This window comes from Pleurodeles waltl, chromosome 4_1 (assembly GCF_031143425.1).
Source record: "Pleurodeles waltl isolate 20211129_DDA chromosome 4_1, aPleWal1.hap1.20221129, whole genome shotgun sequence".
Classification (NCBI taxonomy): Eukaryota; Metazoa; Chordata; class Amphibia; order Caudata; family Salamandridae; genus Pleurodeles; species Pleurodeles waltl.
The window spans coordinates 366,439,321-366,461,889 of NC_090442.1; the positions used below are offsets into that span (position 1 = coordinate 366,439,321).

At 45.2% G+C, this 22,569-nt stretch overlaps 1 protein-coding gene across 2 annotated transcripts in view; it reads left to right on the top strand.

Moving 5' to 3' along the window:
• The window catches only part of LOC138287752 (solute carrier organic anion transporter family member 1A2-like), a 670,615-nt gene that overhangs the window by 148,246 nt on the left and 499,800 nt on the right, over positions 1–22,569 (top strand). For both annotated transcript variants that reach the window (XM_069228525.1, XM_069228526.1), the window contains exon 2: positions 13,685–13,806. In XM_069228525.1, the coding sequence (XP_069084626.1) occupies positions 13,747–13,806 (60 nt within the window). In that variant the 5' untranslated portion in view covers positions 13,685–13,746. The remainder of the gene's footprint in view (positions 1–13,684; positions 13,807–22,569) is intronic.

Genomic DNA, 22,569 nt, shown 5'->3' on the forward strand with positions numbered 1-22,569 from the left:
CGAGGGTGGGCGGCGCAGGGACCGTCAGCTCCTGCACAGACTAGACTGGATGGCCACATCCATCGGCAGGCTCGCCATGAACACCACAGGCCTGTCGAGGAGGACAGTTGGGCTGCAGGTGGAAATGGGCCATTTCGCTGGGGATGTGGCTAGGGGCCTGGGACGTCTCACCCACATCATTGACTTGATGGAGGCACGGCATCTGTCTAGGGGCACAGGGGAAACACCCCAGGACAGTGAGGAGGGCTCGACAGTGAGCAGTGTCTCTGCCACTGACAGCAGGGTGCTCAGGAGTACCAGGCAGAGCACAGCGGAAGCACCAGGGACCAGCCAGGCTGGCAGGAGGGGCAGAAGGTCATAGAGATTACCCTGGTCCTGTAGAAGTGGCACATGCCGTCAATGTGCCACATGCCTGGTTTGCATTTTCATGCCCATGGACATTCATTACTTGTAAATAGTTCAATTTCTGCACTAATAAAATAGTTATTTTTGTTCCACTTAACAAATGGTGCTTTTGGTCAATAGGTGAGTATGGTTGGAGTTGACACGTACCTTCCAAAGTATTGGTTTGCGATGCGTTCCCGTCTCAGTCTGCCTTGATTAGCTATACTCCGATCCCCATGATGGTGGTTGTTCTTGCTCTTCATCATCAGGATCTGGGTCTGCAGGGGTGAGAGGTAGCCCACATCGGGTGGCTATGTTGTGGAGGATGGCGCATGCGACCACAATTTTGAATGCTGTAATGGGGGTATACTGGAGGGCACCTCCACTGCGGTGGAGGCATCTGAATCTTGCTTTCAGGAGTCCGAAGGTGCGCTCTATCATGTTCCTGGTCCTCTTATGTGCATTGTTGTATCGCCTCTCACATTCATTGCTGGGTGTTAAAAACGGAGTCAGAATCCATGGCCTTAGAGCATATGCACTGTCACCTGTTGGGCACAAAAAGTACACTGTTAGGAAGTCCTGATTGTTGTGCACAGTGACCTGTGTGTATGTCTGCAAGGTGTATGTAGCTCTACCAAGAAGGTATCCGTCTCCAAATTCCCCACGTTCCAGGCGTTGATGTATCCCACTATGCCTAAAAATGTATGAGTCATGGGTACTGCCTGGAAACTTAGCTACAATGTCAGTGATGACATAATGGGCGTCACAAACAACCTGAATATTCAGTGAGTGGGTACACTTTCTGTTGCGGAAAATATGTTCCAGGTTTGCAGGGGGGCATATTTGAATGTGTGTCCCATCTACACACCCTATGACATGGGGAAAGTTGGCAATGCGGTAAAAGTCCAGCTTGGTGCTGTTAATTTCTGCCTCATTCCTTGGTAGGTATATGAAGTGAGACATGTGTGTGACTAAGGCATCTAGGAAGGCCCTGAGGAACCTTGACACTGCACTTTGGGATACCCCACCTGCCACAGCAATGACCCCCTGATAGCTCCCTGAGGCCAAGAGGTGCAGTGAGCATAGCACTTGCACATGCGTAGGGATGGCGCAGCCACGCAGAGTCTGGTGTTCTAGCTGTGGTTTCAGTAAATCAATTAATTCTAGTATGGCTGCGCTGCTAAGGCGGTATTTATCGTATATCTCATCCTCAGTTTACTGGAAAAGAGTCTGCCTTGTTCTATATATCTTCTCCTGTCTGTGGCCCCTCCTCCTCCTCTGCTGTGCGGCGTGGGCTCTCCTCCTCACTGCTATCAGGTATATCTCCGCCATCTTGAGTAACCCAGATGCTTTCTGGGTCTCCTTTTATGCTTTGGTTATGGTTACCACCTGCTCTGAGTTAGTGGTAATTGGGACATGCAAACTGGGCTTTTTGCGACTAGTCCCATTTTGCGAGTTGTAATTGCATAAGCTTTGCGACTCGCAAATTGCGACTTGCTTTTTGCAGGTCGCAAAATGGGGTCGCAACTGTTGCGACTCGCAAACGGCTCCCATCGCTTTTTGCAAGTCGGAAATGGGGTTTTTGAATCCCATTTCCGATTTTGCATTGTCGCAAATAGGGAATCGGCCCATTTGCGACTCGCAATTATTTGCTACATCTGGCCCCATGTCACTTATAAGTCACCTATATGTCAGACCTGTGTGTGATGACACCCCTGCATTAGCAGAGGTGCCCCCCACATCATCTAGGCCCATTTTCCCAGACTTCTTGAGTGCAGGGCCACCATTTTAAGTGTGCACTCCACATAGGTCAATACCTTTGTACAGCTTCACAATGGTAACTCTGAATATGTCCATATAAGGTGTCTAACAACTGGGAATTGTACCCCAATACTGATTCCAGTATTGGTTTTACAATTCCATGCACCCTGGGGGCTCCACTATAGACCCCCAGTACTGCCATACCAGCCTCCTGAGGTTTTCCCTGCAGCCTGGGAACCTCATGGACAGGCTTCTGCCCTCCTGGGCCTTGAGCAGCTCAATCTGAGGAAGGCAGAACAATGTGTTTCCTTTAGGAGAGGGGTGTTACACCCTCTCCCTTTGGAAATAGGTTTTACAGGCATAGGTGGGGTATCCTGCCAGAGCCTCTAGAAGTGCTTTGAAGGGCACAGATGGTGCCCTCCTTGCATAATCCAGTCTATACTGGTTCAGGGACCCAGTCCCTGCTCTGATGCAAAACTGGACAAAGGAAAGGGGAGTGACCACTCCCCTGTCCATCACCACCCTAGGGGTGGTGCCCAGAGCTCCTCCAGAGTGTCCCTGGGTTCTGGCATCTTGTTTTGAGGATGGTCAGGGAGCTCTGGGAGCATCTGATTGGCCAGTGCCAGCAGGTGACATCAGAGACCCCTCCAGATAGGTGCTTACCTGGTTCGATGACCAATCCCTCTCTCAGGGCTATTTAGGGCCTCTCCTCTGGGTGTTTCTTCAGATTTGGATTGCAAGACTCCAGCAGGAATCCTCTGCATCCTTTACTTCACTTTCTACTGACGGATCAACAGCTGACTTCTCCAGGAATTCTACAAAACTGCAACAAAGGAGCAAAGACAACTTCTGCAAACATTGTAACTTCAGCTCCTGCCAGCAACTGCAACAGTTTCCAGGTCATGCACGCTCCGAGGACTGCCTGTCTTCAGCTTGCACCAGAAGAACTGAAGGAATCTCCCGTGGAGTGACAGAGTCACGTCCCTGCTTCAGCAGGCACCTCTCAGCAGCAACGATTGATGGCTTGGGTCTACTCTCCAGATGACAGGTGAGGATCCAGAAACTACAGGTGGTGGACTAAAGTGACTCTGACAGTCCCAACGTCCAGCTGTCCAATTTTTGGTGGTGGTAAGAGCTTGCCTTCCCACGCAAGACAGTACCCCCCTGCACTGAGTGACTTGTAGCTACCAAGTGTTGTGTGCAACCTTCCAAGAAGTTCTTTGTGCACAGCACAGCTTAGGCCCCCAGCACTCCATCTTGTGATGCACAACTTCCTGAGTGGTTCTCCAGTGGTGTGGGAATCCTTTGTGTTCTCCTGCATGGGCCTCCATTTGCACCTTTTTTGTCCCCATGCTGTGGGACTCCTGTGAATGCTGTCTGGTCTTCCGAGGGCTCTCTGAGTTGCTGAGAGCCCCCTCTGTCTTCCCCTCCTGGGTAGAGTCGACTTAGTTGTGTCCTGGGCCCGGGAAACGTCATTTTCTGCCGACTGCGATCTTTGCATTTACCAAGGCTTGTTGGCAAAATCCAGCGACGAAAACCAGATTGCATTCATCCATCCAGTGTGGGACACCTTCTGCACCAACCAGGAACCTGCATCTATCTTATTTGGTGCAATTCTGACTTTGTCTTCTCACCTGTGGTTTTTCTTTTGCACCTTCATCCGGGTTAACAGGGGCTCCTGTTCTCCCTGGACTCTTCAGTGCTTCTTAGACTTGTTCCCCTTCTTCCACAGGTCTTCAGGTCCAGGAATTAATCGCTGGTGTCTTGCAGTCTCTGCTGGTTCTTGCACTGTCTTCTAACTCAAGTGTTTTCTAGGAAACGTTCTGTGTTTCACTCCTGCTTTCCTGGGCTCTGAGGGGGAGTATTTTACTTGCCTTTGGTGTTTTCTTACATTCCCAGTGCCCCTCTACACAGTACACTTGCCTAGGTGGGAAACTGACTTTCGCATTCCACTATTTTAGTATATGGTTTGTGTTCCCCCTAAGCCCATTGCAACCTATTGCGATTTTCACTATTTGCACTGCTTTCCTACTGTGCTGTGTACTTACCTGTCTTTGGTTACTAGTGTATATATTGTGTAACTTACTTACCTCCCAAGAGAGTATAGTCTCCAAAGTATTTTTGGCCTTGTGTTACTAAAATAAAGTACCTTTATTTTTGTAACACTGAGTATTGCCTTTTATGTGTGTGAGTTCTGTGTGACTACATTGGTATTGCAAGAGCTTTGCATGTCACCTAGTTCAGCCTTGGCTGCTCTGCCTACAGCCACCTCTAGACAGCCTGGCTTCTAGACACTGATTACATTTCACTAATAAGGGATAACTGCACCTGGTACAAGGTGTAAGTACCTTTGGTACCCACTACAAACCAGGCCAGCCTCCTACCGCAACTAAAGAAGGTGATCTGGACAGAGGCTTGCCAGACTGCTTTTGATGCCCTGAAGGCTGCCATGTACACAGCACCTGTGCTGAAAGGCACCTGATTTCTCCAAGGAGTTTGTTGTGCAAACTGATGCCTCAGAGCATGGTATAGGAGCAGTGTTATTACAGATAAATGAAGAGGGCCTAGATCAACCTGTAGCCTTCATCAGCAGGAGGTTACTTCCCAGGGAACGTAGGTGGAGTGCAATGGAGGGTGAAGCTTTTGCTGTGGTCTGGGCGCTGAAGAAGCTAAGACCCTACTTTTTTGGGACTCACTTCCGGGTTCAGACAGAACACAGGCTCCTCAGATGGTTAATGCAGATGAGGGTGAGAACCCAAAAACTGTTGAGGTGGTCCATTTCTCTACAGGGGATTGACTTTACGGTGGAACAACCACTTGGCACAGAACACGCCATTGCTGTAGGTCTGTCCAGATTCTTTCACCTTGGTGATGAGAACTCCCATGAGTTGGGGTATTTGCTCCCTACTTTCAGCTGGGGGGGACACGTGTTAAACTTGGCACTCTTGGTGTGGTCTCCCCTTATTTTTTGCCTCTGCTTCCCAGGTTGTTGATGTGTGCTGGACTCTGTGTTTGCTGTTTTTGATACTCTGGGCACTTTACCACTGTTAACCAGTGCTAAAGTACACACTCCAACCAGGTTTTGGACTCTTTCTTTTTGTGGGACCTAAACCAGTTCTTATACTGCTCAGGGATCAGACCATATCTTGTGAGTAGGGCATCTTTCATTATGGTGAAGTGAGTCCCTGAGGATCCCCTAAGGATGTCAGAGTGTCCCTCCCCTCTACCTCAAAGTGCTTCCAGAGACCTACCCCCCAATGTGCCTCAGGGACCAGGTTCATATGGAGAGCAGACTCATACCCCTTGAACCACAACTATATGTCATCCTCCCTCTTATAGTCCTTAACTAAGTCCTTAGGAATGTGTACCTTGCTCTCAGGCTGCACTGAGGTATTGCTGCCACCATCCTTACTGGACTGGCTCCTCTGATCCAGATCCCTCAAGCTGAGCTTATGAGCCAGCAGTAACTTTTACTCTTCAATTACCAGCCTCCTCCCTTCCATCTCCATTTTGAGCCTCTCTAATTCCATCTGGTGTCTCCTCTCTGCCTGTCTGTCCTGTAACTCTTCAGGGTCAGACCCTGGGATGACACTGCTACCTGCCCTAGAGACCCTTCCCCCAGGCACAACAGGTCCACCCATAATACCATTGTGTATACCCTACCCCTCCTCATCCTCATTTTCTTTCTCCTGCTCTGCGCACCCCCCTGCCTCCTTGGCTGTCAACCAGGCCCTCAGTGTCTTTTGCTGCTCCTCATTCCTGGTGGAGCCCTTAATGGGACAGGTAAGATTCTTACAGACCTGTTTCAATTGAGCAACTGTGAAACTTTCCAGTTTCCCTAATTCAAAAACAGCTCCAACTGGTGCATCTCCATATTGAGGCATGATGGCAAAACATAGTGCAAAGTTCCAAGGCAGAAAAAGAGTTCCCAAACAGAAGTTCAAGAATCAATAACAAGATCACCAAAAATATGGAAGTAGAAAAAACTAGTCCAAAAAGAGCAAAAGCAAAAACAAGTAGGGGTTACGTAATGGTCTGCACTGAAAACAGTAGTGTATACTTAATCACTGTATGTTGAGTACAAATACAAGTACAGTCCTCACCGCTGACCACCTATGTTTGAAATGGGCCCTTTCGTTGGCAGTCAGGTTACCCCCTGCCCAAGCAAGGACCCTCACTCTCGTAAGGGCAAAGGAGAAACACACCTGGTTAACCCCCACTCACCCCCTTGATGGCTTGGCACAAGCAGGCAGACTTAACTCATAAGCAATGTGTAAAGTATTTGTTCCAACACACATAGTAATATAGTGAAACCAGTACAAATTGGACACCACACCAGCTTAGAAAAATAGATAATATTTATCTAAATTCAACATGACCAAAACGACAAAAATCCAACATACATAAGTTAACATATGAGTTTTCAAAAGAATAAGAGTCTTGCTCCCCAGAAAACAACAGAAATGTTGATTTTGCACAAAGTACCTGGTTATCATCAAAAATAAAGCTGCACGGGCGAGCATGCATCAGAAAAGGCAGCAATGGCTTGATTCCTACCTCACAAGGGAGGCCATGTGTCGTTTCTTCTCCGGTCGGGTTGTCGATGCATTGTTTTTCTCCCTCGCAAGATAGCGATGCATCGATTTCCAGATGGGACTTACCCGAAGGGGTGGGGTGGGGGCCGGCAATGGACTTTTTAGTGACCTGGTTGAAGGAATGGATGCCATCAGACAAATTGACCCCGTGGTTTGCAGTGGAACATGCTTAGCCCTGTCTGCTAAGCCTCCCCCGGAACACCACCCAGAGCAATAATAGCTCGCTTTTTTCAATTTCCGAGATCGAGACTGTATACTCCAAGAGGCTCGCAGCTAGATGGATCTCTGCCATTAGAACACAAAAATCCTGATCTTTCCAGACAACTCCAGGGATGTACAGACAGGTAGGCACTCCTGTGAACCAGTAAAACAAAAGCTAAGGACACTCCAGATCACCTACATGCTTCTCTTACCTGCGCTCCTCAAGGTACTCCACGTCGGTAAAGTGCACTTCTATGAAACTCCTGAAGTGGCATGGGAGTGGGCGGTTGAGGAGCAACGCCTGCAACAGGGTAGCTGTGCCATCTCCTCCCTCGACTGACCCGTACCACAACAAAACCGGGCACAGGTCGACTGAAGAGATCCAGAACACGATCCTGAAGGAGGCAGACTAGAGGTGGGCCATTGTCCCGCTCGCCGAGCGTGGATGCACCCAGGTGGTGGTCACTAGAGGAAGGGAACAAACTATCAAACATGCAAGAAAGAAAAGGAGTCAACGCAAGCCTCCAAGACAAAGAAAGACTGAGTCAGACGCCAGCAGAGTGAATATGGCATGCAAGAGCAGTTACCAATGTGTTGACAGGACAGAGGATGCCTTATTCCTAATCTATGGAGGGGTCCATCACTCCTCGCTGAGGGAGCTTTAATTCATAGTTGGGGCTAACATGAGGAGAGATGCTTCTTCTGGTTAGGAGGAGAAGTGTAGGGTGGGGGAGAGGTGGGGATGGGAGGGGAGTGTTAAAGTACATAACTGTTCCGTTGCAGTTTACTTTTTCTTGTTTTCAAAGTTACACACGTAGAACCACAAGAGGAAATCAGGGAATCCTTGCTAACACAAAGGGAGAAAATCTTTATAGTGAGGCAGACAACTGCACTTACAGACTCACCACATGGCATAGGTTAAGGTGGTCTCATAGAATATCAACAGGTTACTTGATAAATTTAAAAGGGTGGCAGTACTCCACCACGTGCAGGGGTTTCATCCCTCTATTGTATTTTTACAGGAGACACGCCTCCTGGGCACCTCTTGTCCCTTTCTGGCTCGTAATGGATTTGATTGCGTCTATCATGCAGGATTCGTAAGAGGATCCCAGGGAGTTGCGATACTGCTCCGAAGGGGATTTCCCATGGTAGTGCACATGGCTGGACCTAAGGGCAGATATGTTGCATTAGCGGGTATAGTGGGAGGCCACCCTCTGAATTTGCTGAGTGTCTATGCATTTCCTACAGTGCTTGCGAGCTTTCTGGAAGTACTGGCAGGGGTGGTGGTCCAGATACCCCCCGGGCAGCACGATCATTAGAGGCGACATGAACACAGTTATAGATCCAGTGGCAGACACTTCTGGGTCAGCCTCAGGGGTGAGATGTCAACACTCCAACCTAGGTCTAAGCGAGGTCTGGAGGACCTGGACCCCCGCACTAAACATCACACACTACCTTGGCAGCATATCATATACAGGGGCGTATTGACATGATCTTTATGCCAGCGGCCGACCTCCCTAAGTAAAACAGGTCCAGATCCGTGCCCGAGGTATATGGGATCATGCCCCTACTTTCCTGATCATTGGTTCAGGGGTTCAGAGGCAGCGTCCTATGTGGTGCCTTAACACCTGGCTATTACAAAATGGGGAATACACTGAAAAATTGAAGCCAGATATCGTTCAATATTTTGAGCTTAATGATGAGACGGTACACACTAAAGAAATGCTAACGAAAGCAGGGAAACCCACGATTAGAGACTGGGCCAAGGGCCACCTTTGCACACAAGAAAGGGGCGGGCAGGCCCATATTGCCTGACTGGAGGCCAAGGCACTTCGACTGGAGAGGTGCATGGCACGAGAAGGACGAGGGCGGGAGAGCATCATCTGAACTTGGTGCAGGAGGAAATAAAGGCACACTCATTAGAAACATCGTATCTCACCCCAAATCACATGCACCGCGCAGGGCTCAGGCCCTCGCCTCAGTGTGGGCGTTGCAGTGGGTCCCCAGCAGACTTCTTCCCTATGGTATGGTCTTGTCCCATTATTGTGCAGTACTGGGAGCAAGTGGTGTCAGCGCTTGCCATGATGGTGGGGCAAACTCTGGAGGTATCTCTGATAATGTTTTTATTGGGAGTGATGGAGGGAATGGGGCACCCGAGCAGATAGACATTTGGTAGGCACAGCGCTAATGGTTACAAAGAGAGACATTAAAAGTCACTGGTCGGGGAGCAGCCCCCCCCCCCTCAGTTGTGCAGTGGAGGAGGGGAGTGGACTGGTGTGCCCAAATGGAGAAGCCTGTTTACGAGGCAAGGGGATGCCCCCAAAAAATACAACAAAGTTAGGTCTAAATGGACAGATGGCCAAGTACCTGATGTGGTGGACAACCTGTAGAATGTTCTAAATATGTACTAAGCACATGACGAATGAGACCTACTCACGGAAAATGCTTGGGAAGGTTGGGTATGTCGGGGAAGAAGTAATATGTAACAATGTATTAACCTCTTATGTAAAACAAATAAAATGTGTTTATCAAAAAATAAATATGTCTGAATGTGCGTGTATGTGTAAGCATGCATGTCTGATTAAAAGGTGTGAGCTACATCTGTCTGTGGCAGGTTAGGTCCATTTGAAGATATTTAAGCTCCTAAGGTCATCAAAGACCTATTCAGCTCCATGTTGACAGGTGAAAGCTCATGGACATTGGCTTCTAGACGCATTCGGTAGAGAAAAGGTGACTTTTTGAAAGTACCTTTTATAAGATATCTACCAATTATTTGAATGTGTAAATAATATATTTTAAAATGTTCAAGGATTAATTTTTTATGTGGTCCTTAGGCGGAGATAACATTTTTCAAAATGTTAATAATAACTCCTAATGATTTCCTATTGAACGGCTAACCCTGGTACAGTGAAAAGAGCTTTTTAGGCCTTTTCACTCTAAGGCCATGTATAACATTAAACTTTTAAATGTCCTTCTTTTAAGTACCATGCAACCTGCCTTAAGGCTGAATTAGGGGTGACTTATTAATGTGGAAAAGCAGAGTTTAGGCATGTCAAAAGAAATTATTTGGACAAGTCAAACTTGCTGTTTAAATTTAACCTTATTTAGCAAGTCTACTAGTGGGGGGCCTGCAGTCATTTTTTGCATTGTCTCTTTAGTGGTGGCACAATATGTGTTGCAGTTCAATAGTGATATTTAACTTATAGGCTCTGGGTACAGTTTGTACCATGTACTAGGGGTGTATTGGTAAGTTAAGTAGAGAGTGTGGCCAGTTCTGGCATGCATTAGGGGGTCAGAAACATGCACTAAGGCCTGCTTTGTTATGTCCCAGTGCACAGATTCAAACAAACCTAGCAACATCGCTACTAACAAAATGGAGGTGATCATGAAAACAAATATTTCCCAAATTGTGGATTTCCTTTTATTTGGGTAGATTAGCTGTCACCTGAGAGGAAAATTAGAAGGGTGCACCTACTTCCATAATCAGTGCCTCCAGTTTCTCCACTCCTCCTCAGTCTGTGGTTAGTGATGCTAATGCCTTCTTCTCCCTGTCAAGCTATGTCCCGTCTCCATAACCCTGGATGATACTTGAACAATTTACCTAGCGCTTGCCAGAAGCCATGTCTCTAAGTCAAAACCATGGCAGAAAAGTGTTGTGCTTTCCTTACTAGCCCCTCTGAGCAGTCAGCACCTTCGTGGTCCACAGGACAGTTTGTCCTCTTCCCCCTGTTCAGTTGATCTTTTGTTCTTGGGGCTCTTGATCCACAGGTCTCTAGACACAGCCGTGTTTCCGTACCCACTGGAATTGCCTTGTCTGACTGCTGGAGACCAGCACCTTCCCTATCCTGGTTGTCTCTACTGCCTGAATCATGATGTCTGATGATGGCGTGACTTCCTCCTAGGCTTTTATTTTTCCTATGCATTCTCCTTCCCGTTTCAACCCACAAGTAATCTATCTCCAGTTTAACTGCTTATGTTGCGCCGCATTTTTGCAAAGCCTAATTACTCCTTAACTTCCCGGTTATACTGTCACCACAGGCATTTTAAATCTATGCATGCCATTTGTGATGTGTACAGCCTGTTCTGGGTACAGCTCAGCAGTGAAACAAGCAGCCTGACATTCTGCAGCCAGTATTTGCCTGCACCTGCATATGGGAGACACTGAGGCCCTGATTTGTACTCATTTTGCGCTGCATTACCATCAGTTTTTGACACAAAAGCGTCTCAAACTTACAATTGTATTTTGTAAGTTTGTGCCGCTTTTGCGTCAATAAATGAAGGTAATGCGGCACAAAAAAGTTTAACTTTGGGCCTCTGCTTCTGTGGAGAGTGCAATTACACAGTGGCGGCTCCTACGTATGGGCAAAGGAGCGTTGACCCTCCCACCTGCAGCGGCAGCTGCAAAACCTTTTAAAGAAAATGATAACAAACTATGTTTATTATTGTTTTCTTTAAAAGGGGCGGGCCATGGGGGTGACGTGCACTGAGGGGGAGTGCTTGGCTTGCCATCTCGGGCCAGCCAAACACACATGCGCTGTAGGCTCTCCAGCCCATCAACACAGTAGCTGGGCTGGAGAGAGCCTGCACAGGCTCCCAGTCTGCCTGGGAGCGCCCTGGTTAGGGTAGCGTCAGGATTGGCGCAGGGCAGGCTGTGAGCCTGTGTCTGCAGAGGCAGAGGAGCTTTGAGGGAAAATGAGCAGCAGAGGAAGTAAGTGGTTTTTTTTTTAAATTAAATTTACAGTTTATTCCCTCCCTCTTCCCCCCTCCCGTGCCTCCCCGCTACACCACTTCGGCGACCCGCGAGCTGCTACTGCAATCACTGCATACCATTTGCACATAGCCGAAGCTTGTAGCAAATCAAGGAATACCTCCTTGAAATTGTGCTGATACAGTGTGTTCCCGTGCGATGCTTATTACACGAGGGTTCACATAAGCATCCACTGCCCATTCTGTAAAATGGAAAGGTCCTCTGGGTATAGAATATGGAGGATAATGGCTGATGCTTTTAAAACTTTAACTCCATGTTCATGACGTATATAAAAGTTTAAATCCTGAGTTCTATTTTAGGTCTCCATTTTTAATTTTCAGTTCAGGATCATCAAATACAGCTTGTTGGTTGTATAATTTAGTGACCCCCCGTGCCCTGGAAGAAAACTCGTAATAATGTTTTGTTTTTCAAAAGGAAACACCAATTTTTTTTGAAGAACAAAAGGGTTAGCTGAGCAGATGCATGTAGCATGACAGATGCTAAACAAAGTTGCACTTCCTTCTGATGATCTGGCCTGTAAGCAGCTTCTCTGAAGGTATGGAAATCTCTTCCAGGCAGGCGGATAACTCTAAATTTAGGGGGTTATTACAACTTTGGAGGAGGTGTTAATCCGACCCAAAAGTGACGGTAAAGTGACGGATATACCACCAGCCGTATTTATATCCTATGGAACTCATAATACGGCTGGTATATCCGTCACTTTACCGTCACTTTTGGGACGGATTAACACCTCCTCCAAAGTCGTAATAACCCCCATAGTACATTTGGCTCCTAGCTTTGATGTGCTTTCAAAGGGACATACCTAAACTTGCCTCAGAAAAATGTTTTAATAGCGTTTTCTCTGAAGCCAATAGTTTGATACAGTTCTGACATAGTCACTCAATTGTTTTTCACTCTAAAGACTGATTGTGTTTGTAACAGTATTCATTCTATATTATAGAAGCTCTTACATATGATCATGGGGCCAGATTTATTAAGGTGTTGCTCACACAAGGGCAAAACCTAAAATCACTTTGCACGGCCCTACATGGCTTGATAAATCTGGAGTTATGCAAGAGAGAACAAATCACTGTCTGGTGCTACTCTGCCCCAGGGAAGCATTATGTGGGTGTGCATGGATGTTCCATGTATCCAGCCATATATTTTGGCATGGTCACAGATTTACCATAGTAGTAGACCTGGGAATGCGCCAAAATCCTACACTTCCTTGCGCAGGCATAACAAGGAGAAATATGTTTATTTCTTCTAATTTTTCCTCTTTTTACGTGTGCTGCATTATGCCGCACACGTAGAAAGTGGAAAATGCCTCTCATGATTTATTTTTTGTGTGCAAGAAGGTGCCCCTTCCTGCATAAAAACAATCCTGCCTGTAATCCAGGCACCCCTTCTCCATGATACAAGGGAGCCTTCGTTGGCAGCAGGCTGCTAATTGTTCACCAATGCAGGCAGTGGACAGGAATGCACCATATCTTGATACATATGGTGCATTCCTACCTTCCCAGTCTCATGCAGCGCAGCAAGATTTCTTGCTGCTTTGCGCAGCATGAAAGTATGATCAATCTGGCAATTGGTGTTTAGTTTCAGTATCAACTTGTAATCACTGTGTACTAGAATTATCTCTGAATAGTCTTTATCCTCAGTATAAGAGTGAGATTCCTGATATTGTCAGATTAATAGGCAGATTGAAACTATAAAACGGGTTAGGCAGCGTGCCAATCTGTATCATATTCAAAGATAAGGAGCATGTCCTTGATGTTCGTTAGTGCGTAAAGAAGGTCCAATATTATTTACCATACAAAAAAGATGCTGCTTGGCACAAAAGTCGATTATGTCTCATGTGGGTTTCCAGAAGTGCCATCCAATGGGATCAACAATACCTAGAAGTGTAACTCTTTTGATATTTTTCACAGTGATTCTTAGCTTGCCTGCAATACCTGTTGGCCAAATATATGTAAACCTTTGTTTATCTTTTTAGAATGCTACAATTAAAAAAAGAATCAGTGAAATACAAAACAAGGCTCTTTTTGATAAATCAAGATGAAAGGCGCAACAGAACCTGCATCAAAAGGGAAACGCTGGGGCATTTCAAAGCTAAAGGTATGAACTTTATGTTATAACTACAGTTGCCTACACATAGGACATGGCATTACGTTAACCTAGTGTCTCTAGCTTTGACTCAAGCCATATTTATCATCACTCGGACTAAAATACCGACTCTTCAAGTACAGGTAAATAATTGGTAGGATAAAAGTGAGTGAAGAATGAGACAAATACTTTTGGATTGAAGGCGTCAAAATATTGGGGCAGTAATAAGAATATCAGAATTGCATTTAACGTGTTTTTGACTGGTGGCTTTGTAATTTCGTGTATTCATTTTGCTGACTTGCGCAAAATGCAGTTTCAGACAGTTCAAATATTCATCTTGCAGCGGTGGAAACGGCAGTTACTGGTGCAACGCCTCATTCATTCCGGTACTACAATCAACTGCAGGTTTTCCAATGGGTTGTGCAACTGAAGACAGAAAGTGGAAGGGAAGAGTAGATACAGCACTAAAAGTGTTAGTTTACAGTGAGGTGGGAGCCTTACTTTAAGTGCCTGAAATACTTACTTCTAGGTGAGCTGCAAGTGGAGGGCAAAGTGCGAGCGGGACTCCTTCACACGTGGCCAAGCACTTGGATGTTTACCCAAATGTAAGTCTGTGAGGAAAATAATAGAATTATTTTTATGTGTCTTGAATGAATATAGAATTCTTACTAGCAAAAGGACGATATCTCCCACGTAACTATCAGCTGGAGGAAGCAGATAGTGCTACCCAAGTGTGAGTGATAGAGTTCTAACGTTCATGCACCAGATCCGGGTAAAGTGCCTACATATATCCTCACAGAAGACCAATTCTGTTGAGCATACCTTTTAGGTTTTCTGTTTAATTGAACTGCAAAATAAGCTAATGTCCTATTTACAATGCAAAGATCACTTATAAGAAAAGTTTACAAGTGAAGGTATAATACTGTTCCAGCATTACATAGAGCTTTATGCTGCTGGTAACGTTTCACAAAATGGCACTCGGATGTCTTGAAAAATGAATTAAATGAAATACAATTGTTTTTATGCTGAATTCATATAATTGATTGATCATGCGCATCATTGTTATACATTATGCATTTTGCTTGGAGGTCATTGTTTGTCTGGTGTTCAACGTTTGAGTTGCAGTAGAAAAAGAGAGGGTTTCTCAAGTTTCGGAAAATTTGAAAATGTTACATAACAATACAGTGTGGAAGTGCAATGTGTGTGGGTACTGACTGTACTACTTTAAACATTCTAAAAGCAGGGTTGTGTTCAGGCCCCACGCATTCTACTTGCCTTGGCACATCTGTAAACCTGAATGCTGCAAAAACGGTATACGAAAGGCATGTATGTTCACTCATTATTGTAAATATATGTCATGGTTTAAACACAGTATGGCCTTCACATGTGTCAGAAAGTGGGTTATTAATTTGGACACCGAGGACCCTTACCAACTGGTAGCTGTAGTACAAGCAGCATGCAGCTCCCCAGAAAAATATGGGTAATGTTCAAGCAGAACAAATAACTTAAAAGTCATAGAAACAACACAATAAATCTCAGAAATTAAATTAGATTAGATTAAAATTGAAGGAACAAAAAGACACCAAAATGATCAAAACCAAACAACAGAAAGTGGAGATACATATTTTTAAAGTTATATGGCAAAAAACATTTAGAAAAAGGAAACTTTCACGGTTGACCAGGACCCAGGCATGATTTCATGATGCCCATGGTGAGCAAAGGTCAAAAACACTAAGGATGCTGCATATATCAAAACTTTTATATTGGAACGTAGGGCATGATTTAGAGTTTGATGAAAGGGTATGCCATCATAATGTGATGGATATCCTATTCAGCTTATTACATGCGGATTAGGATATAATGCACTTTTAGTAGGGTGGACAGGATATCTGTCATGTTTGGGATGGAGCACCATCCTCCAAGCTCTATTTGAATGTGCCTTACCACCAAGTTAACTGTGGCAGTCTGAACTCCACACCTGAGATGGTTGATTGGAGGGGAAATAGAGGACAAATCTACATTTTTTCCCTGTTCAATGTCCGTTTTTGACTGGACATGACTGGAGAAGACCTGTCCCTGCTGCACTGTACAACGGAGAATACACGACCCCATCGCCGGTCTTAAAGATAGAGAACACACATTAGATCCGTACATTGTGGGGTCACCGCATTTGAGCTTGGGGCCACTGAAATCATATACTTGTCACAGTAACTTTTTGAATTACTGTGCCATGCATATGTCCGGAGCACATTTGTGTGGGACATAGATGGGGACAAACTGGTACATGACACATATCGCACACATACACAACTGTCATTTTTGTTGTCAGTATTCATTGCCAAATGAATGCTGATACCAAAGTGATATTACATTCACACCCGCCGACTATGTGCATGTGTGCACAATGCAAGGAGACCTGTACATGTGATGTTGAGCTTCCAGTTGTGTGTGTGAGTCAGTGCGTCAATGTGTGTGTGCGATTCAATTGGCTGGTTGAGGCAGAAGGAGCTGGAGTGGATGACATAGATATGCCTGTATGTGTGCCACTTGCATGTGGGTTTTATGTTGTTGTGCATGTTTGGTTGTGTGTTGTGTTGCTGAGTTCATCATTCAGGTGTGTGTTGTCATGTGGTTGTCATTCTGTGTGTGGTTGTACTTGTGTGTGCGTTTGTGTAGATGAGTGTATAGTTGTGTCAGTTGTACTGGTTGTGTCGTGTGTGGGTGCAGTGTCAATAATGTGTGTGTGTTGTGTCATGGATGCATGGCAATGTGTGTTTTCGGCATGTACATGTTGTGTGGTGTTGGAATAGCAATGGATTATAGTGTGTATGTGGTGTGTTGTGTAGTGTCTTGTGCAGGGGTACACAAGTGGCTAAGGTACAGTGTGTGTGTGTGACTTACCTCTATTTCAGTGCCAATGCCACTGTACATTGTCCATTGGGTCCAGCGATGGCCTCTCTCCATCAGCCATCCGCTGCCAGTACACTGCCTACAGGACTGTAACATCTAAGTATTGTTGTGGGAACCTGGCAGCCTGACTGCTTGGAAGAGCACTTTGTTGTGGCGGTCTGCGGCTCAGCCAGAATACATCTAAATACGGCAGGCAGAACACTGTTGACCTGACAGTGTTTTCGGAACCGCCAGCACAGTGGATTGGGGGTGATACAACTAAGATCTAAATCAAGCCCTTACTCACTATTTTTTGTGCTCAGACTCCATCAGCTTGGCAAGGATGGAATCTGTAGTGTTTGCGAACTCCAGGAAGCCAAATACATTGACTTTGAGGTACTGTTGAACCAGTTTGCGCATTCTGAAAATGTGCTACTGTCTCCTCCTCTCTCTCCTCAAACCTGCCAGGATCCTCATCCTCCTCGCCATGACATAGAGTGCAGCAATTGTTGAAAGAGTCTGCTGCAGTCTGGGCCTCTTTATATAGGTGGCACCTGATTACCTCCTGATTTGAGTTGGTGGTAAATTGCACATGCAAAATCCTCATTTTGCAACCATTCGCAATTTGAGAATGGTTCACAAAATTATGTTTTGTGATTACCTATTTGCGAATCGTAATTTGCAATTTAAAAAATGGAGTCACAATTTTAGGGGATCGCTAATTTGGTAATTCCTTAAAATTGGCCTACAAATGCCTTTCGTACGTTGCGAATGGGGATTTTGCATTTCCAAACAGCCTATTTTTGCGATTCGCACTGTTTTAGAAAGCAACATCTTTTGATAAATCTGGCGCCATAGGTCTTATGTATCAAAATCCCATTTTGCATTCCCTAAATAGCAACTTTTAATAAATTGCTATTTAGGGTATGCAAAATGGTATGTAACAAAATTTCGATTCTTTAATAGCAATTACCACAGAATTGTAATTGCTATTAGGGAATAACTGTTAGGGACTGTGACTATTCATTCCTATTGGCCTGAAGGCCCAAAGGTGCGAATGGTTTTGCATTTCCTAATTTGTGATTTTCTATCAGGAAATTGCAAAACAGGAAATGCAAAACCAAGGGTGCCTAGGGGTCTAATGGCCCCTTTGATGCACCCCTAAAATAAATTGTGCACATGTAAAGCACTCACATGCCCTAGGGGCATGTATGCGCTACATGGCACTTAAAAAAAATTAATTTGTAATGCATTTTGTAAAATTGCACATGGTTACCATCAACTTGGAGTTGATGGCGATCGTATTTCCCAAATGTCCATTACCCATTTAGGAAATGCTTGTTACATATGCTTGGGGAATCACAAAGAGTAAATCCCTATTTGCAATTTCCTATTTAGGACATCGCAAATTGGGATTCCCTGCTTGGAATCTCAATTTTAGGGTATTGCAAAAAAATTTGATTCCCTAAAATTTCACTACCTATGCCTTTCATACATCTGGAAGGCTATTTTGCATTCTCAAACGGTTAAATTTACCGATTAGCACAGTTTGCGAATGCAAAATGTGTTGATGCATCTGGCCATATATCTTTAAAGGCAACACAAGCACATCTAAGCAACATTATTAGCAAGAATTTTCCAATATGTTTCTATACAGGATCATGCAGTTAAAAAACAGTGAATAATTTTGTTTTACTCCATGTAAATGTGGAAGGAATGCTATCTTTTTGGTGCCTTTGAACCCCTTCAGGCAACCTTGCATGTGCGGTTCAGATATGAATTCATACATCCCATACAATTTCATATGCCCTGTACAGCAAATATTCTATCTCAGCTATGACTGTAAAGTAGGTTCATTTTTCAGAAGTGATGCTTATGATAAGGATGTAACATTATTTTCTGTGACATCACTTTCTGTGACAGAATCCACGTGACATCATTGTGAGTTGCCTATGCCCATTGCATATGCTAATGAGTCAGTCACTATTGTTTTTAGCTTGCTTCATTTGATGAACAACATTGCATCTTAGTACAGAGGGGTGAGTGTCTTGTCTAGCATAGATTTGAACTGGAGGCATACCCTTTTAGTACACATCTTCATGTGTAGACAAACGTACATGATTTCTGTGCACTGCAGCACATATAGAGTGTGTCAGTTTTTTTTTGGAAACAAACCCATTTCTCCCTGTTTGCGCTTGCTTCAAGTAGGTGTTGGATTTAGACTCAGAGCCCGATCTGGCTATCTTAATAAAATGGGCTATGCATCAAAACCTATGATGTTTGCGTTGATCAGCACCACTAACACCCCAGTGATGCCCCTTTGATGCAGAGTGGCACGAAGAGACACAAAGCCATTTTTGTGCTGTGAAAAGTTCCCTTTTCCAAAACAAAATAGCTTTTGTGCTCAATATTAAATAGTATTTGCTGCTTTTCATCGTGCTTGCTCTGGCACAAAGCCAGAGAAAATCTGAGCTATTTTTTCACACCACAAGCTCCATCTTCTCACAATACCATATAATAGTTACATATAACAACATGAAATACGGTGATGCTATAACCGGAGTACAATCCAGAGTGTTGTGTGAACTTAACTGGCACCTTGGATCTCTTCATGTATATTAGCTGACCGAACAATTCACATTCAATAGTACTGATACAAAATAAAAGTATCCGACAAAGTATGAGCAAACAATGGGTTTCCCTTAATGTTTCGCGGGTCCTCCTCCTCAGAATGTATTGTTGTATGACCCAATGTTCATAAAATTAATTTACAGTCTATTCTCTTCAAAATCCTACCAGGAATTCCACGAGTTGATTTACACTACTACTCATCGTGCTGTTTGTCATCTCATCTCCAGATCCCAGATTCATTCATCTTTCCAACTCATTTCTGACATTCATCAGACTTCCTTTACTAGAAATGGCTATAAACTGCTCTAAATGTCCGGTGACATCATGTCATCAATTCTTAAAAGGAATACAATAAAAAGAACAGGGAGTGGGCTCATGGAAGTCATTAAGGGGCCGACAGGGGTCTTAGCTGCGACCCCTGGCTTGCCCATAGCGACCCCATGCACCGTCTCTGAGGTGGCAAAATCAATACCAGGAACACAGTGGCAGCTCGTCCTTATGGACGTCAGTTGGGGCTCCACTCTATTTGCTTTCTGTTAATTTTTAAATGCAGTAATAGTGAATAATATTATACACTATTACTGTAATAAAAATGAAGTAATGGAATATGACTTTCAATGGCAGCTGAGGTGAGTAAAACATGCTTTCAAATGCCTGTTGTGTGCATGCTTGTAAGTGAGAGTGTGTGTAAGTGTGAATGCAAGTGGGTATGCCTAAGAATGTGCTTGTGAGTGAAATTGAAGATCAAAAGGTATATGATGTCACTTCCGCTACCCCTAGCATTTTGGTGGTCTATGAGTGGGCTCTAGGTCAACCCCCTCTGACCATTGGTTTTCCTATGTTGTTAATGGTTTGCATTGCTTGGATGTGCTTTCCATTAAGGCTACAGAACTTTGTGTATGGTTACATCTCCAATTTGAATTTCCATTTTGGTGATGGGAATCAAGTAATCCAATTATTAGTTTAGAGTCAGTGTATGTTTTTGATATTTTTTTTTGCTGACTCATCAACATTTGGACAGCTTGTATATAGCTTTTTCGTTTAGGAAGTATTTGTTTTTGACGTCTTAGCCTGCTAGAAAGCTATGCAATAATTGTGCCATTCATGTCATTATAACATGTTGTTGCACTTATAGATTTTTATAATCACAAAATAAATACATGAATGCACATAGGCTTTCTTAAAGATGCAATGAAAATACAAGCCCTTCGTGAAAATTATCTACTATGAAAGTTATGCTAAGCGTGTGTGTTTGTGTGTGTGTGTGTGTATGTGTGTGTGTGTGTCCATGTGTGTAAGCCAGAGGGATCTTTTCTGGACTTCCCTGGCCTGGCTTTGCTCAAGATGGAGAGTGAGGATGGTGCTCGGATACAATTGAAATGTATTGCTAACATTCCTGCAGCTAGAGGGAAGACCTAGACACTGAGGTGGGTTGAGTTGAAACTGGGATACTTTATATATGCTTTGAGGGCGCCTGGCTTGTAGGTAGCTGCTGATTAGTCTTCCTGAACACTGACATTTGGTAGATAGTGGGTGTGGGGGTTTGGCCTGCAGCCTCTTGTGAAATGTGACAAAGCCTTTAGGTGGGGGTGGGCAGCTCCTTATCTTTCCCTGATCACTCATTCAGTTTGGTTGATGACGGTCAGGTGCAGCAACCTCACACTTCTTTGTGATTCTGTTGTGAATGCTCCAGGATGCAGAGAATTATGCCTTTTCAAAAAGGCTGTGGGGGTCATTATGATTCCCAGCTGTTCAGCCCACAATGCCGGCGGCGGGTAAAAAGACCGCCACTAGCATGGCGGGCTGAACCGCCATATTAAGAACACAGGGAGGGCCACCATAGGTGGCCCTCCTCCACCCCCAGGCTGCCTCCGACAGGCAGCCTGACGGTGGAGGGAATCATTATCGGACAGGGCAGCGCTGCTGCCCCTCGGATAATAATCCTTACTGACACCAGCCTTACCCTGGCGGGTTCCCCCACCAGGTAAAGGCTGACAGAAGGGGTGCACCGGGGCCCCCCTGGGTGCCCCTGCACTGCTCATGCACTTTGCATGGGCAGTGCAGGTGCCCCTGTGCAGTGCCCCATCGCGCAGGTCACTGTCCGAAAAACGGGCAGTGATCTGCGCGACGGGTACAGCTGCACCCGCCGCACAGGGGCATTGACGACGGCTCCATGTGGAGCCGCCTGCAATGTCCCGGCCATGCATTCTGCTGGGCCGCCTGCCGGCCCAGCAAAATGTTCTTTATCCGGCCAGCGGTGTCCCAGGGGGGCTGGAGGTCAGTTAAATGACCGCCAGCATGAACACGGCGGTTAACACTGCCGTGTTCATAATGAGGGCCTGTGTCTGGAGAATAAGCCAGAAAGGGCACTTGAAAGAAGAACTGTACCAAAATGTCTCTCCAGTGTCAGATACATTCATATCTCCCGTCTGACAGATGGGTATAAAAGTGGGAGCCCAATTACCCCATTTTGTTCCATTTCCAAGTCCTCTATGATGTAGAAAAGGAGCGCTCTGCAGATGATTCATGGAGCTGCTGTGCAACCGTGGCTGCTGTTTGCCTCCCAGAATTTAGAACACATGACCTAAAGTCTGGATCTTTTACTGGTGGAGATGCGTACTTGTTCTACAGTGCCTAGATGATGGGCTGACTGCCTATCTGCTGACAAATAGAAGGATCCTGCTTAGCCATGCAGGAGGAGGGACTGTTGAGGAAGGAGCGAGGTCCACAGCATCCCTGGAGGCTATGGTGCACCCACAAGAAGCAGAGTAACTGAGGATTATCCAGAAGGACCCTGCTGCCAAAGGACCCCACAGACTAGATTGTCCCATAAGTTCAGTATGTCCCACACTGAAAGAGTTGAGACTGAGTGCACATGTGCATTGGGGGTGATTGGACTGCACCTGAGAATTAATCACTTTACTCTTGACAGCACCTAAAGAAAGTAAGGAGACTCAGAAAGTGGTGAAGCAGAGCAGAGAGTGAGCAGAGTGGGTGTTGCGCCTGTCAAAGATAGTGCCCAGAAACACTGTTTTATGATTATTTTAGTGTGTAGTATTGTGTTTTTGTGAATAAAGTACTTTCCTTGTCAAAAAGATAAGCACTGAGCTGGACAATTGCTTTGAGTTTTACAGCCTTCACACTACCTGTCTAAAGATCCTGGGACTGTTCACTTTCACTACCCTCAGAGTTAAGTGTGGAAAGGGTTGTATTTGCAGAGCCATAGCAGGACAGCCTCACGGCAAAAGAAGCAAA